Source organism: Myotis myotis, unplaced genomic scaffold (genome assembly GCF_014108235.1).
Source record: "Myotis myotis isolate mMyoMyo1 unplaced genomic scaffold, mMyoMyo1.p scaffold_m19_p_13, whole genome shotgun sequence".
Taxonomy (NCBI): Eukaryota; Metazoa; Chordata; class Mammalia; order Chiroptera; family Vespertilionidae; genus Myotis; species Myotis myotis.
Genome location: NW_023416317.1, coordinates 21,118,698 through 21,135,795, shown reverse-complemented (window position 1 = coordinate 21,135,795; position 17,098 = coordinate 21,118,698). Strand labels below are relative to the sequence as shown.

The following is a 17,098-nucleotide window of genomic DNA, read 5'->3' as shown; positions in this document are numbered from 1 at the left end:
CAGCATTACATCGCCTGGGAGCCTGTCAGGAGTGCAGAATCTCAGGACCCAAGCATCCCGGCTGATTTAGGCAGGCTCTCCAGGTGATTTGTGTGCTGAAATTTGCGTGGTCCACTCAGAACTGGACTGGTCCGGTGGGTCTTGAAGGTGGCTGCACATGGCACTACCTGGGGCAGCATTTAACTGCTCATTTCTGGGGATTCTGACCCTGAGATCGGGAGCTTCTGGTTTAACGGTCTGGGGCAAGGCCCAGCATGGGGACTTTCATGAGCCCCCAGAGATTCCAGGGGCTGTCCAGGGAGGACCCAGAGATTCCAGGGGGTAGGCAGGTGACTTGTGCAAGTCACCCATTCTCTGTGGGCCTTATCCTTTCTACCCTCCTCAGGCCTTCTCCAACTATTTGCCCAAGCCTTCTCTGGGTGCCTCTGTCCCACAGCTGGGAAAAGCCAGTTTGGCTCTCCCTTCTAAGCCCAAGAGACTTCAGCTGTGAGGGAGAAGCAAGCCATTTCTCTGCTCTCCTAAGGCTTGCAAATGGCACATCCCAGCCACGCTGAGGGGAAATGAACATGGCTCAGATGCAGACAAGCACTTGGAGACGTCTGGGTGATAAGCCATCCTCTGTTGAGAAGTGAGGAGCCCACAGGGAACCATGAGCAGCCAGGTACTTGAGTTGGAAGGGCCCTAGAGGTCATATGAACAACTGTACCCATTTTATGGACGAGGAAACTGAGGCCCAGACAGTCTTCACTTCAAGGTCACATTGTTAAGGTAGGAACAGAAATGAAACCACAGCCATTTCTACTATTTCTGTAACCTTGCCCTCTTGAAATGTGGGAAGCTGTGGCATGGCTAACATTTACAAGGGCAAGAAAATAACCACTTGGTAGGAGGACGCTGTCTTACCAGTTTCTGGTTGACTCCGGGGGGAGCCCACTCATAGGTGATGGTGTCAAAGGTGGGATCTTTCCCAGTGGCAATGGGGTTGGTCATGATCATCCGGTTCCTCTTGTAAATCCGGATGCCGTCCCCGCCTTTCACGCGGGCCGTGAGGGTGGAATACTTGGAGTCCATCAGCAGGCGGCCAATTTTCCGGTCATCTTCCAGGTCGGAGCTCAGGCAGTGGTCCTCTTGGCTGCACTTGCAGGACTTGCATATTTTCCTGGGGGTGGGTAGAGACGGGGACAAGTGAGATCAACCTCCGGGAAAGAGAGGTGGTCTTCTGCTGGCAGCATCCACCCTTCTGAAAGCAAGTGCAAAGTTTAACTTGAGTAACTTGGAAAGGTTAGCAGCAGACACATGGTAACCTGAGACCAATGGGCCCTTGGGATGGCGTTGCATTTGGGGGACCTGGTAATGTCTGGAGACACATTTGATTGTCACAGTGGGGTGCTCTGGCATCTATAGGGTAGCGGCTAGAGATGCTGTTAAATATCCCACAGTCCCCAGCCCCCCTTTTGCAGCAAAGAGTCATCCAGTTCAAATGTCAGTAGCACTGAGGTTAAGAAACCCTGGTGTAACCTGAGGGGAAGGAGGCCCCTTCACAGCCTTCAAAGAACTTGCAGGTGGGGTGGGAGGGGAGAGAGAATCGGGTGGACGCTATCACGTAAAGTGGACTCAGTGGGGCCCTGTGAGAGGTGCATGTGCTGTGGGGGTTCGCTGGATGGACCACAGGATGTCAGTGTGTGGCGCGAGGACAAGGGCTCAGTGGAGGTGCGGTGGGAAACTGGGCTACAGAAGGTGGAGCCCATTGTTTAGTGTGAGCTGCTTCCTGTCTTAGCGAACTGACGTGCAGTGCGCCGTCAAGTGGGGGAGGAAGGCAGCATCTGCGACATTATTTGAGGAGAAACTTGCAGCCCAAGTTCCCATTCATAGGCCACAGTTTGAGAAAAGTCACAATGGACAACCTCAAGGATAAGTCTGGCACTTCAAGAGGGAATATGACCCTAAAGGCGATGCGGGGCAAAGACAGGTCTTTTCGTTCTCATGAGAAGAGGTTGCGTGATTTGTGGAACTGGGGCATTTTGTTCCTGATCAGTACCGTCCTCTTGCCTCACCCTTTTATGAGGCACAGAGGAGACAGCTTCTCCAAGAAGACGGTCACAGCACCATTGGTCTGAAGTGGGCAGTGGAAATGGGAGGAGGTGGGAGGAGGTGGGAGGGGGTGGGAGGAGGTGGGAGGAGGTGGGAGGAGGAGGAAATCCCGGTCTCCCATGGGCCCTCTGACCTCCCCAGTGCCGTCTGTACGTAAAACTGGGAGGAGAAGCTGCCGTTGTTTTCCTGGTTAACGCAGACTTCCCGGGGCCAGTGGAGATGTGGGAATGCAAACTTTGAAATGAAAAATGCTAATGAATGAGATGTTCTTTGAGGTGGTTTCCACATCATTCCTCCTTTATGCATGCTTCTCATGTTGCTAGGCCCACGGCTGGGGCTTTATAGAAGTCCAGCCTCTCTTTCCAGGAACCCGGATTGTAAAGGACACAGATGCATGGGTCCTTGGTGGTGTTAAAACGGCCATTTCTGCAGCCCGTCACAGAAAACCTTTGACTGTGGAAAAGGCGCAGGCTTGGGATCTCATCTCGGTCTGAACACTGGGTCCACAGGCCCGTTTCTTACTCATCAAATGAGAGGGCGGTTCTACACCAGGGCTGCAAACCATGGCTTACAGTCCAAATCCTACTTTTGGATGGCCCATGAACTAAGAATAGTTTTTACATTTTTAAGTGGGTAAAAAATTTTGAATGAATTTCCATGTCCTCACATAAATTAATGCTTTCATGCTGCAAGGACCAAGGTGACTAGGTGTGACGGGCACCATTTGACCTGCAAAGCCTAAGATGATGACTGTCTGGCTCATCACAGACAGCTTGCTGACGCCAGGTCTATTGAGGAGTCTCCAAACTTTGCTGCGTATCAGATCCCCTGGGGAGCTGGGTGAACTTGGAGATGCCCTGCCCTGGCCTCGCTAGTCACAGGCATGGATGGGTCTGGATGGGCCCCGGGCTGGGCATTTGGGATCCTGTTCCCGAGGTGATCCCGATGCACACCAGTGGGACAGTCACCACTCGGTCCCTTTCGGGACTTGAAGCAGCTCCAGGTGACTTTCTCCAGGTTGTCCCTCGAAAAGCATAGGAAATAGCCCAGCTATTTTACTGCAGAATTACAACCATCCCCTGCCCGTGAGAAGGGGCAGAATTAACACTGTATCGGAGGCGGCTGCTGCAGCTGGCCTGGGGCAGGGCCGCAGGAGAAGGGCACCAACAGGGGACTCCCAGAGAGCGCCCCCTGAAGAATGCAACATTTTGTAACTTGAAGAGCCAGTGGTCTCTCTTCCGTTTTTCATATTATGGTTCCAGTTTTCCTTAAATCAGGGTGTTTTTTTTTCTCTCTCTCCCCACTGAAGGCAGTGTATATGGAAAAAATAAAGCTAATTAGGATAATAATAATAATAATAATAATAATAATAATAATATAAAGAAATCTTTGCATGCTGGGGAGGGACCTTGCGTTGGGCTCTCTCTGAAACACCTGGATTCCTGGAGGGTCCCCACCTTGAGGGGAGTCCAGCATTCTGTGAGGGTTGCCAGGTGGGCGAGGAGCAGGTGTGGCTATTGGGATAGCGGGATGCTGAAAGGAAGGCTGCTGGGAATCTCCCCCTTGTTTTCATCATCTGTTTGTTCTGAAAGCCTGCTCTTGTACCCTCCTCTCTAAGCGATGCTCCTCTTCTGTGCTTCTGACACTAATTCCATCCTAATTCTAACATGTGAATCGTTTGCTTGATTATAAACAATTTGCCTGAAACGATGGGATTGTAAAGCCAGAGGGGACCCCAGAGCACCTCAGCTCCAACGCCCCCATTTCTCAGCTGGAAAGTCTGAGGCTTAGAGAAGGGAGGAGCCCTGTCCAGACAGAGTCGGCACGTGAATGCTGTCCTGTGATTTACTTGAGGGCCTTTCCCACTTACCCAGGCTGGCTACTTGGATCTTCACGTCTACTTCAGACTAAGGAGAGTGTGGGAACTGGAGCATAAAAGTGGTTTGACATAGTTTTCCCCGTAAAGATGGGACCTCACTGCTCCTGGATGGCTTGAATTTAGGTCCCTGTTAAGGTGGTTCTAACCAAAGAGTTCACAGGATGCAAGCTGCCCTTCTCAAGGATACACTCACTCGATGTTCAAATCATTTATCGGATGGTGAGGAAATGTAGGGATGTAAACAATGCTGAGAGACATCTGCTTCCAGCCGTGAGGAACCCGGGCCCAGAATTGCCCGCCACCCAGAAACACCTAGAAAACTGGACCAACCATAGGAAACAGCCATTTTCAGGCGTCAGACTACAGAAAGCACGGGGCTGTGAACCTGGCGAGAAAGGACATGCTACTGATCGGACTGTGTGTGTGCATGTGGGGATCATTAGCCCGCTGCCCCCAGAACTCTGAAAGGAGCTGTCTGAAGGTCCTAAGCTGATGATTCTAAACATTGTTCTACGAAACCAGGCACCCTGATACCCCGGGCAGATTCAGGACCAATGGGGTGACTCTCCTCCAGGCCAGAAAGAGCTCAAGTGGCCAAAACAGGGGTGGGGGGCTCCCTGTCCTGGGAGTGCTGTAGCTGTGGGTGGAATTTGTGCAGGGGACAGGAATTGGGATTGGATGACCTTTGGAGGGTCTTTGCATCCAGAAGACCACGTGAGCTCCTGTGAGGGAGGACTGTCAAGGAATGGAGTGAAGAAACAGCTCTGTGCTGTGAAGGCTCACGGCACGGGATGGGGTTCCCCTCAGACCCGAGTGTGAATGCTGCATTTAGTAGCCATCTCCCCATTCCCCACCCTCCGTTTCCTGTTCTGCAGAACGGAGATACTACACCACTTAGAGTTATTTTAACATTTAAATACAAAAGATTTAGCTCAGTTCAGTACTTTTGGAATTGCCTTCTCACAGTGGAAGTTAATATCTCTAAGATAAACACGTCCCAAATTTTGTCCCCCCGCTGAGTGCCTCCCAGGGCGTCGCTCTGGCAGGGGAGACAAAAGCGCTTTCTTTTTGTCGTGCCCTGCGGTGCCTCACAGGGCTGCAGGGACAGTCACGCAGGCTGTGCCCTGCACAGCTCCTGGGGTGCCAGGCACAGAGATGCTGGTGTGAACAGTGGGACTATACAGTGTGGCAACCCCACCTCCAGTTTTCAGAGCCCTCAATGAATAAGAGAAAGAAAAGTCCATCCAGGCCGGTGTGGCTCAGTGGTTGAGCATCAACCTAGGAACCAGGAGGTCATGGTTCAGTTCCTGGTCAGGGCACATGCCTGGGTTGTATGCTCAATCCCCAGCATGAGGTGTGCAGGAGGCAGCTGATCAGTGTTTCTCTCTCATCATTGATGTTTCTATCTCTCTCTCCCTCTCCCTTCTTCTCTGAAATCAATAAAACTATAGCTAAAAAAGAAAGAAAGAAAGAAAAGTCCAGCTGGCTCTTGGGGTCCTTCCCCATGGGTATGAATTCCAGGTCTTGGTTTTAGGTATGTGGAGACCCTGACTTCTGTCCCAGGGGCACTTAGATCAGAACTCACCAACAGGGATGATGGTGCAGCAGGACGAGAGCAGCCCCATGCACCAAACCCCAGGCCAGAACTCTACCCAGAGTGGACCAGGCACCAGCTAACAGCTGCCCACACCTTCCGGGGGCAGCGCTTGCTGGGCTGGGCCTCTGCCTTGACACGGTTAAGGGAGAACTAAACTCCTGCCTCGTCCTGGCTCCTGAGGGCTCTCTGGCATTTCTGAGTTAGGCCGAGAGGTCACGCCTCCCCACAGCGCGCGTGCATCCCAAGCAGCCCCAGCAGAGAATCACCAGGGTTCCCTGAGAGGACAGCCCAGAAGCGCAGGGGACGAGCCTCCTGACAAACTCCCTTACCTCCACGAGTGCGGCTCGAAGCCTGAACAGGTCCCCTTGCATCTCAAACAAGGCACACCTCGCGCTGACTGCTGCTGGCCCAGGGACATCTGGAAAAGGAGCAGAAAAGAGGATGTTTTCCTTCCAAACATCTGGGACCCGGATGCCTGACCTCTGAAACACTGGGCGTGCCAGCAAAGGGGTGGTGTGGGCTTCAGAGGGCTTGAGACGAACCAGCCATCGCTGACTGTTTACCAGGAGACCCGCTGGGAAAGGGCAGGACATGGGGCACTTCCCATAAACTTGCAGCGGCTCCCTCCCAGCCTGCAGTTGTCACTCGCTGCCAAGGCCGCTGTGAGGGACCATCTGCTACCTCCCTCCCCCTCCTCCACTTCCCCATCCACTTGTCACTGGAAAGGAATCTTCCAGCAAATGTCCCCTCTCCCTCATTTACTTGTAATTTATTGGGAGGGTGTGATTAAACCAAAGTGCAAGCCAATGTTCATGCTGCCAAATGTTTATAGCCCAAAGCATAACTTAAACATTTTGCTAAAACATGGAAAACCAGGAGCACTCGCAGTCTGGTCCTGCTTTGGAAGGAGCACAACCCACGAGTGAAGTTGTTTTTTTTCGTTACCAGCCAAACGGAACAGACGTTCAATGGCTGCTGCTGCTGCTGCGTTTAGACCCAAATGGCTCTCACATGAGGTCTTGGGATCAGCAGCGTCACCGGAAGTTTGCCAGAAATGCAGACCCTCAGGCCCCACCCAGCCCTTTTAAATCGGAACCTTCAATTTCACAAAATGTAGGCCAGTATCGCTCAAGGGTTGAGCGTTGAGCCAGGAACCAATAGGCCAAGCATGTCAAACGTGCAGCCCACAACGAATATTCATTAACGACAACTCATTAATTTCAGCCCTTTGTATTCAGCGTGTCTCCATCGAAATAAACCTATGTTTCTATGAAAATGGAAGCTTTTGTTTCTTGCGGCCCACATAAACTTAAACCTTGTTTATTTGGCCCGTGTTAGCCTTTGAGTTTGACATGTTTGTAATAGGCCACTGGTTTGATTCCTGGTCAGGGCATGTGCTTGGTTGTGGGCTTGATTCCCTGTGGGGGGTGTGCAGGAGGCAGCCGATTAATGATGTTTCTCTCTCATCTGTGTTTCTATCTCTCTGTCCCTCTCCCCCCCTCTCTCTCTAAAAAATCAATGACATTATATTAAAAAAATTTAGGATACTTGTATTACATTAGAACTGGAGAAGCAGTGGGTTGGTATATGGACCTGCTGGCTGAGAAACTTACCTGACTGTACGTTGGGAGTGGGGTGTGCGGAGTGTGATTTGGTACATTGTTATGATTTTATCAAAAACAAGGCTCCATCAGATAAAGGGATAAGCTCATTATTCAACAAGCTATTGATCCATTTAACCATTTATTTTTTGTTTTATCTTTTTAAAAATATTTTTTATTGATTTCAGAGAGGAAGAGAGAGAGGGAGAGGGAGAGGGAGAGGGAGAGGGAGAGGGAGAGGGAGAGGGAGAGGGAGAGAGAGAGAGAGAGAGAGAGAGAGAGAGAGAGAGAGAGAGAGAGAGAGAAACATCGATGAGAGAGAATCATTGCTCGGCTGCCTCCTGCACACCTCTTATTAGGGATCGAGCCCACAACTCAGGCATGTGCCCTTGACCAGAATTGAATCCGTGACCCTTCAGATCCCAGGCCGATAGTTATTCCACTGAGTCAAACCAGCTAGGGCTCCACTTAACCATTTATTTAGCATCTCCTGTGTGCCAGGCACAGGGATACATCATAAGACTCAGGTACGCCCCAGAAGCAGTCACAGTCTACAGGCAGATGGAGCAGGGAACACATATTTATCACCTGCTCCTGGAAGGGGTAATTCTGAGGCAGGAAAGCTGCCAGTTGTATAGTAGAAAGGCATGGATTCTGGAGCCTGAGAGACCTGAATTCCAAACCCAGCTTCGTGACTTAGCAGCCACATTGACCTTGGGCCAGCTGAGCCTGCCAAACAGGTACAGAGATAATGCATGTAAAGAGTCTGACTGTATTAGGCACTAAAAAATGGTAACTGCTTTTGTTTTCACAAATACTTTAGGAGCAGAGAATAAGGTTTCAATAAACCCATATGGGAAATCCCGGGAGGCTTCTTAGAGGCGGTGACTGTGGACGAGGGCAACGCAAGGTGAGCTGGCAGGAAAGGAGAAAGGGATTCCTGGCAGAAGGAAGAGAACGTGCCAGGGCAGAAAGGTACACAAGGGCTTGACGGGCAGGGGGCCGCTGTCTGAGCATGCTCTTCGCGCCGGGTCCACGCTCTTGGTTCTAATAAGCACTCACAGCTTGGGCGAGCTAGAGCCATGTTGCAGGTATGTGAAGGGAAGCCTGCTCATAGTGGTGTTAAGGTTCGTGTTAAAATGGAATAACAAGATGACGCGCACCGCCACCCGCTCGTCCCGAGCTGGGAGCTTTCGTTCCCAGGCAGAACTTTGCTCCTAGAGCCATTGGCGTGGGAAACCTCGCAGGCATCCGCCTCTTGTCCTGGACACCTTGGGTTCCACTGGTTGAGGTTCCGCGATCCTTTCACACTCCGTGGTAGCTCGAAGGTGACTCTGGGAGGCGTACACTTTGTGAACGGGGCTTCATTATTGGATTGTTTTAAATGCACGCAGGGGCAGCGAGGCCTGGAGCGGGAGAGCTGTGTGGAAGCACCTCCTAAGTGGCCAGCACCCTGCATGCTTGAGCTTTATGGTTCTTCTAATGAGCGGCTGATTTCACCGTCAGCCTACAAGGGGATTAGCCCTGGTGCTTGGCCAGGGGAGTCGAGCTGCTGGCTCAGGGTTTGGATTAGAAACAGTGATGTGAGGAAACACAGCAAAGCGGAGCACTGGCGGGGGTGGGAGGGGGGGAGGAGAAGGGGGAGGGAGGCTGGCCGGTGGTGCCAACTCTGACATTTATGAGCTGTGCAGCTAGAGGCGACTCATTTCCTCGCCCCGCATAAATTGCTCCTCTGGAAAATGAGAAACCTGGCAGAATCGGGGTTGCCCACATTTTGCTGTGCAGAGCCCTTGTTCTGTGGGATGCGATAAAGTGGTCCAGGGCTGGGGGCAGGGAGGATCACATGCTCAAAGGAAAACGGGAGACGCCGGATGGAACTGGCTGCCGGAGCCTTTGAAGCCTGGCCTGATGGGAAGTGAGGGGAGAGGTGGGAGGTGGGGAGCAGGCGGCTGTGTGTTAGAGGTCCAGGCTTCGGGGTTGGACGGTCAGGGTTTTACTCCCCATTTTGGGCCTTTTTCAGCTGAATTTGGGCAGGTGATGGGTCTTGGGGACTCTCAGTTTCTGCGTTTGTGTCACGGGGATGATAAGAACCACCTGCCCCGTGCAGTTACTGTGAGGGAGAAATGGGTGCTGCATGGGAGGGGCGTAGCCTGCACTTATTCTGTACTATTTGTCGTTGTCATTATGTCTGTGTAAACAGTCTGAGAGACCCAGATGTTCTCAAAATAACCCCCCCCCCCCTCCAGCTTCAGAATGCTATGGGACTTCAGGGGACCTACTTTCCTAACTGCATACCCATACATAGTCTTTCTTACTCTTTACTTGGTTTCACGTATACGTGTTGCCTCTGTAACTAAGTGTAGGGAGCGGAGGGTTGGACCCTGTCTCCATCCTGCTGGTGGGACAGTTTCCATGGCAACAGAAGTCCGTGGGAGAGGAAAATATATGGCGTTGTGAGGAAGAAATAGATTTGGGGCATCAAGCCACACTTGCAGCCAGTTTCCTGGCAGACTGTTTAACACATTAAATAGCCACCCGTGCACTGCGTGCTATCAGCCCGGAGCCAGCCAGCCCAGCTATCTCCAGCACAGAAAACGATCCTGCTTATGGGGGGGGCGCCGGGGGGAGAGGGGGTGCCGACCAGAAATAGTGCTCAAGTGAGATATCCCGGCTTATACACTGTGGGCTTGTCTGATGCGGACTGCATCTCTGATGACAGATGGCACAGTGGCCCACAGTAGCTAAGCAGAGAAGAGAAGAGCTTAAAAGGACCTGTCACTTAAAAAAATGGGTTCTTGGAATGTAGCATCGATTCTGTCCTTTTTTTCAAGGGGAGGACAAAATGTTTTGACAATTTTCTTTGGCTCAGGGTAGTAGGATCTGGTTCATCTGATGTTGTGGAACCTAATTGTGTGAGTGGCTGAAAAGGACTCAGACCAAGTCCCCTGGGGATGCAAGGGGCAGGGCGACCGGGACACCTCCTGCCTTTGAGCATGGACCTCAGGTGAACCCCAAGGGAAATCTTAGATGGGAAAATGCCACCAAGAACAATGTAGGGCTGCAGATGAAGAGGACCCCGAAAGGGGGAATGCAATGCGGACTTTAGGGGTGAGCATGAGACCTGGACTTGGCAATGGGGGTTCTCCGCCCAGCTCAGCTTCTCTCCCTGTAACTCAGTTTTCCCCTCTGATAAGTGGGGTTTCCTTGCCCTTTTTGTCTCAGCAATGCTGTTGTAAGCATCATGTAAGGTTGAAAGGTTGTTTATAAAGTGAAATAATCATTTACCATTGTTAAAAATTATCCAGCCCTAGCTGGTTTGGCTCAGTGGCTAGAGCATCGGCCTGCAGACCAAAGGGTCCCGGGTTCGATTCCAATCAAGGGCTCGTACCTCGTTGCAAGCTCCTCCCCAGCCCAGGCCCTGGGCAGGGTTTGTGCAGGAGGCAACCAATCAATGTGTTTCTCTCACATCGATGTTTCTCTCTGTCTTTCCCTCTCTCTTCTATTCTCCCTAAAAAATCAATGGAAAAAATATCCTCGGGTGAGAATTAAAAACAAAACAAAACCCAAAACTTGGAAACAAGGCAGAAAGATGGGTGGTGCATCCTTTCAACATCATTTGCTGGCAACATGACATTGCCTCTGCCCCCACACCCTGAGGATTATCTGGAGAAATGTACTTTGCTCTGCCCCCAGACTCGGTGTGACATGTGAACTTGGAGCTTTTTCCGCAGTGGCGATGTTCTTTTGAAGAAGATAACTCCAAAGGTTATGGTTTATTGTCCTAGAGCAGTGGTCGGCAAACCACGGCTCATGAGTCACATGCGGCTCTCTGGCCCCTTGAGTGTGGCTCTTCCACAAAATACCACGTGCGGACGCGCACGTACAGTGCGATTGAAACTTCTGGGCCCATGCGCAGAAGTCGGTTTTCGGAAAGGAGCCAGACGAAACAAGTATACACGATGAGTGTGGATGGGAGAGTTGGAAGGGGTGACCTCAGTGAACGTACCTCAATCAGATTGAGGACATATTTAGCAAAGGCCAGCTTAGGAGTACCCTAATTAAGTTAATAACAATGTACCTACCTATATAGTTTAAGTTTAAAAAATGTGGCTCTCAAAAGAAATTTCAGTCGTTGTACTGTTGATCTGTTGATATTTGGCTCTGTTGACTAATGAGTTTGCCGACTACTGTCCTAGAGGACATGAACTAGTCTTGTACCTAACCCATCAATCTTGTCCTAACATTAAACTGACTATGCATACCTAGCTCCTTAAAAGTTTTTTAAAAATATATCTTTATTGTTGAAAGTATTACAGATGTCCCCTTCCCCCACCCCCCAAGTAACTCTCCTCCACCCCTTACTCACACCCCTCCTCCCCCTCAGACCTTCACCGCACCATTGTCTGTGCCCATGGGCAATGCATGTATGCATATAAGTTCTTTGGTTAATCTCTTCCCTCCACCACCCTTCCCTCTGAGATTCTCAGTCTGTTCCATGCTTCCCTAAAATGGTTTTTTAACTGATTGGAATCTCTTACTGATTCTTTCATTAGCGAATGAGTGGACTAAAATCTTTGCTAAGTTCTATTTCATATTTGCACAAGAGTCATGGTTGTACCTTTTAGAAAATTATGCCTTAACACCATCCCATGCCCTCCTGACTCTGCATGGGCTTGCCTTCTGAGCTGGGGTGTTCTGAATTGGCACTAAATTCTATTCCAAGTCAACTACTCTGACATGTCTTTTGCAAGTAGGCGCCACAAGCTTACGTGTTATTAAAGGTTATGGGTCAACATGCTCCACTACTTAAACACAAACCCTCCCCTAGGGGTTCCCAGGAGAGAGGGTGGAGATGGCTGGGGTGGAGTGAAGTTATGAGAAGGTCCAGAGAAGAGCTGAGATCATATCCAGAAAAATGATCCCGGAAACTACCCCACTACCATCAACAATCCCAAAATAATAACAGCTTGACAGCCCACGGGGTGATTTCCCTTAAGCATTCTCTTCCTTAGCAGTTATGACAGCCCGGTGAGGTGTCCCCATTACTGCTAGTCAACTGGCAATGCAAGACAGTGCGTCTGGGCACAGAAGCAACTTGTGCCATCAGAGCGGTCTGGACTGGAGCTCATCTGGGGGGTGGCACCTTCCAATGTACACGGATCGGTACTGGCCTTCAAGCACACGCTTGATCTCGCCTAATGTTTACGACGGTACTAACATTTACTGAATATGACTTATGTGTTGGGGGGAAATGCCCAGCATTTTCATATTTAACTAAAGCTACTTAATGAACTTATGAGAGAGAGACTTTTACTAACCTCGTTTTCAGATGAGGAATCAGGCCTAGAGGTTAGGATCTAATAGCTCCTAAGTGCTAGAGGCAGGAAGTGAAACCAAGGAGCCTTACTGCAGAGCTAGGCTCTCGTCCGCTCTGCCGTGGCACTTTGCACCGAGCTCTCTATAGTTTACTAAGTATGTTCCTATCAGCCGTAGGCTGTGGATATATTGCGTTTGGCTCATGAGAAAAGCAAGCTCAGAGGACTGATGGGATTTGCTGCTCAGAGCATGATTCACACTCATGCCTGTGGAATCCAGATCCTGTGACTTCCTACCACACCAGGAGTCTCCAGGCCCCGACAGCCTCCTCCGAGTCTGTCCTGGGCTCTGGGCATCAGGCCTGTTGGATCCAAAGGGGTGGGAGGGTGTGTTTGCAGGGGTGGGAAGTCCTGGAAGGGCTCGGGTGGGAGCACTAGGAAAATGTCATGATCACCTTGGTCCTGAGATTTCTATCATCCAACCTTGTTCTGCTAAATAAACTAAAGTGTAGACAGATGTTCAAGGCAACGGACAGGCCTCAAGGGCAGTTGTCGAGGCGGCAGCCAGAGAGGAAAGTGAATCAGAGTCCTGAGCGGTGCCTGTGGGAGAAAATCACCAGGTGTTGGCTTCACCTAATTTACAGGCTTCTCCCCGAAGTGACGCCTGGTCAGCTATGCTTAGGACCATTCTGGGGAGTTGGAGTCACACTGTGACCCAAGCTGTGACGATGGATTTGTTTCGTAGAGACATCACTTAAAATAAAGGGACAAAAACCATAACCACTTGCTATTATTTCTGGGTTTACTCTCAACTCTTAATAGCTTGTTTATATTGAGGGTATGAGCAGCCACCTTGCTTGAAGTAATGCTGAACCACTTTTAAAGGGCTCAAGGCTGCTGAGTGTTAGATGTCAGGAGGCTCCCATGATGTGGCCGCCTCACCTGTCCACATTTTCCCATTCTACTTCCCACATCATCTCCCGTTTCCATCCAGGTTCTCTTCCCAGTCACTGGGCCTCCAGAAGTTCTCCTAAATATACATTCGGTGGTTTTGCTCATGGTCACCTAAACCCCAGAGGGCTTCCATCCCACCCACTCTTTAGGGACCAGCTTAAGTCCCATCTTTTTTTTTAATTTGTCAATTGCATTTGACATTCAGTATTATTTTATACTAGTGGCCCAGTGCATGAAATTCATGCACATTGAAAGGGAATTAATTAGAGGATGTGAGCCTGAGGCAGTCCGCGTTTCTGAAATTCAGTGACATGGATCTTAGCTATTACTTTGCCATATAAATGGAATTTACAGATATCATTTAAAAGAGCATTCAGCTTAATATTAAAAACTCTGGCTACCAAGTCAGATCTGTTTTCAACTTTTTTCCAGCATTGTAAATTGTTTGCAATATCTGCCCATTTGGGGTTGCATGTCATGGTTATGAATAAATTGGGCTTGCCATACTTCGTTACAGTTGCCATAACATCCTGATACCGCTGCTGCATATTTCTGGAACTAACCTCAAAAGATGATGGAAGTATTATCATTTTGCCAATCGGCACATTGTCATTTTCAGATCTAGATTTGAGATAATCTATCAAACCACTATATTTTTCAACTCTCAACTTAGATTGGTTTGCTTTGATGAAATTTATCCGGTTGGCCTCCATTTTTTAATATGAATTCACAATAAACTGTTGAGTTAATTTTCCTGCATTTAAAATAGGATTGAACATGTCCCGCACAGAGAGATGAAATCCATATACTGCATTTGTGTGACTCGTGTCCTTACATTTTGTCTAGTATTATTGTCGATTACACTGTTGTCTCTGAGTCTTAATGCAATATCTGTTCCCCAGCCTTTTTCAATTGTGGACAAAGAATAGGATATGTCATTGCATCTAATGTAGAAAACAGGATATTGATTTGTTTCATTTTAGTGGCATTTGGATTATTGGGATCTGGTTTACGCTGAATGAGCAAGTCCCTTTCAAAAGGAGATTCTCCATCTTCATTTCTGAATATATCAGCAACCTCGGTTACATGGGGAGAATTATATCTACCTGGGTCACTGTTACGATCGTATTTAATTGCCATTGTTACTTCTGTGGGAGCAATACCTTTTGCTGCTGCTTCAGATTGGGCTTCCTTTTCTACCTCATGTAGCATCTTGTACGATTTTGTTAATTCATTTATTTCATGCATGAGGTTGTTGATGTTGATCATGAGTCTTTCCGAGCAGCCCTGGTTTTCTGGCATTGCTAATCTTTTACTTGTAGCTTCGGCTGTATCCAAAATAAAGAGTTGAGAAAACTTCTGAGAAACACCATCCGAAGGATGTAAAGTTCCAGTACGGTGATAAACTTGTCTGTGTATTCTAAAACAGTACAGCCCATATCCTAATGGTGATGCAATATTTGCACCCATGGAAGCAAAAGCAAAAGAACTATTTATGGAACGAATATTTTCCATGAAATTTTTACTGTCAGAATCTTCGTTTGCCATTATCTTTTTAAATATGCTGGGTAATCTGGAAAATGTATATCATTTGGACAGACTTTCCCTTTGCTACAACATCGAGTTAATTTCCCATCAGATGCTTTTTCATCAGAAAAATTTAGTGATAGGCAAAATTCACATCTAACAGTCATTCCATCACAACTATGTTCGAGAATTGCATCCTCATGTACTCCATTTTCGCTGAGACGGCAGTTTCTACCAGAATTGGTAGTACTTGTTGATGACTGTTCTCCAGACATATTCTGTCATTGCCACTGCCTTCTTTCAACTTCAAAGGCACGTTGGTCTTTAGACATTTTCTGTCGATGATGCGTTGGTCTTTAGACATTTTCTGTCGATGATGCCGGTGTTTTTTGGCATCAGAGCGTTTTTCCAGTAGCATTCAGATACATCTGTGGCAGGCGCCGCCTTCTTTCAAGATCAGACGCACGCTGCTCTTCAGACATTTTCTGTAGATAACGCCAGCATATTTTGGCTGCAGAGCTACCTTGTGACAACAGTTGTTCTTTAGACATAGTCCCTCCTCTCTACTGTCGTGGTCTGAGATGCAGGTAAATCAGAGTCCTCGCTGTCAGGTCGCTGAGAGCTGTCTGACCAATGGCTGATTCTGGCTGATTCTGTGGGGGTGGGACTTCCTCCTCCCTGCTGTCAGTTTCCACAGCTGTGATGAGGAAGCTCGGGTGACAGAGGGAGCCACATCCTCCAAGCCACCCTCTCTCTCACTCTGCTCTGTGTCCAGCGGCCTCCTGCTCTGCCAAGTCTTCCAAACCTCTTGCTCTCCACCCACTCTCCTGCTCTGCTCTCCACCAGCGATGGTCCCAGGAGCCCGCAGACGTGGCTAGGCGCAGCCGGCCTTACCTCCCGGGGGCCAGCGAAGGTCCTGGGAGCCCATGGCTGCCGTTGCCTCCTGGGGCGCTTGACACCTGTGTATGCAAATTAACCCACCATCTTTGTTGGGCTAATTTGCATACTCACTCCTGATTAGCTGGTGGGCGTGGCTTGTGGGCAATCATGGAGAGATGGTCAATTTGCATCTTTCTCTTTTAGTATAGATTCGTTTCAGGAGTACAACATAGTGGTTAGACATCTATATAACTTATGAAGTAATCTCCATTTTCCCCCTTCTCCCCCACAAGTCTAGTACCCACCTGGCTGTATGCAGTTCTTACAATAAGTCCCATTTTTCCATAATAAAAAGAATTCATATCAGCTGTAACAAGTACTGGGCTTTGCGGTTTTCCAGTCACTGAGCTAAGCCTGAGCTCATGCAAATCCTGCAACACCCGCATGAGATAGGTTACCTTGCAGGGCTCCTCAAGGTGTGGTCCCCAAGCATCACCTGGGAACTTGTTAGCCCTGCAGACCCTCAGTCCTCACCCTGGACTTACTGAATCGGCCACTTTGCAGGTGGGGCCCAGCATGGCTGTCCAAGCCCTCCCGGGGATTTAGGTGTAAACATCTGTCTGAAAACCACGGATCTTTGCTGGTCTCCCAAGGTTGCACACGAGCCCACTGAAGGGTAACTCGCTGTGTGGCTTTGCCTGAAACTGATTCTGGGCCTGGATGAAACACTTTCAGTGACAAAGCCAGGAGTTGGGCTCCCTAACGAAGAGGATTCACAGAGGTCAAATTAAAGCTCCAGAGCCTGGATTTGAACCCAGGTCTCTCTGAATCTGGAATCTCCACCTTAATTTAACCAATATCCTGCAAGTGCTGCCAAGAAGCCATTTCCAAGATACTTTGGCACCCTTCCATATTTTTTTCTCAAATAACTCACAGAAATATAGAGTTAGACATGTGATCAGTGCCAGGAAGGAGGAAGCCAGAGCTTCTCAAATTAATCTGACACGGATTAGCATAAAGCTCACCTGGGATCTGGCTAACATGCAGATTCTGGTCTAGCAAATCTGGGGGAGCCAGTGCCGCTGGTCTGGGGATCACACTTTTTTATTTTAATTTTATTTCATATTGATTTGAGAGAGAGAGAGAGAGGAGAGAGAGAGGAACATCGATGTGTTGTTCCACTTATCTATGCATTCATTGGTTGCTTCTTGTATGTGCCCTGGGATGGAACCTGCAAGCTTGACCTCTTGGAATG

At 49.1% G+C, this 17,098-nt stretch overlaps 1 protein-coding gene across 2 annotated transcripts in view; it reads right to left on the bottom strand.

Moving 5' to 3' along the window:
- The window catches only part of LMCD1 (LIM and cysteine rich domains 1), a 60,335-nt gene that overhangs the window by 19,036 nt on the left and 24,201 nt on the right, over positions 1 to 17,098 (bottom strand). The window contains exons 1-3 of one of the 2 annotated variants that reach the window (XM_036332029.1): positions 7,757 to 7,869; positions 5,897 to 5,985; positions 904 to 1,159 (exon numbers count right to left, since the gene is read on the bottom strand). In XM_036332029.1, the coding sequence (XP_036187922.1) occupies positions 904 to 1,159; positions 5,897 to 5,985 (345 nt within the window). In that variant the 5' untranslated portion in view covers positions 7,757 to 7,869. Of the gene's footprint in view, positions 1 to 903; positions 1,160 to 5,896; positions 5,986 to 7,756; positions 7,870 to 17,098 lie in introns of those variants that run through there. The other variant, XM_036332028.1, reaches the window with a different exon arrangement.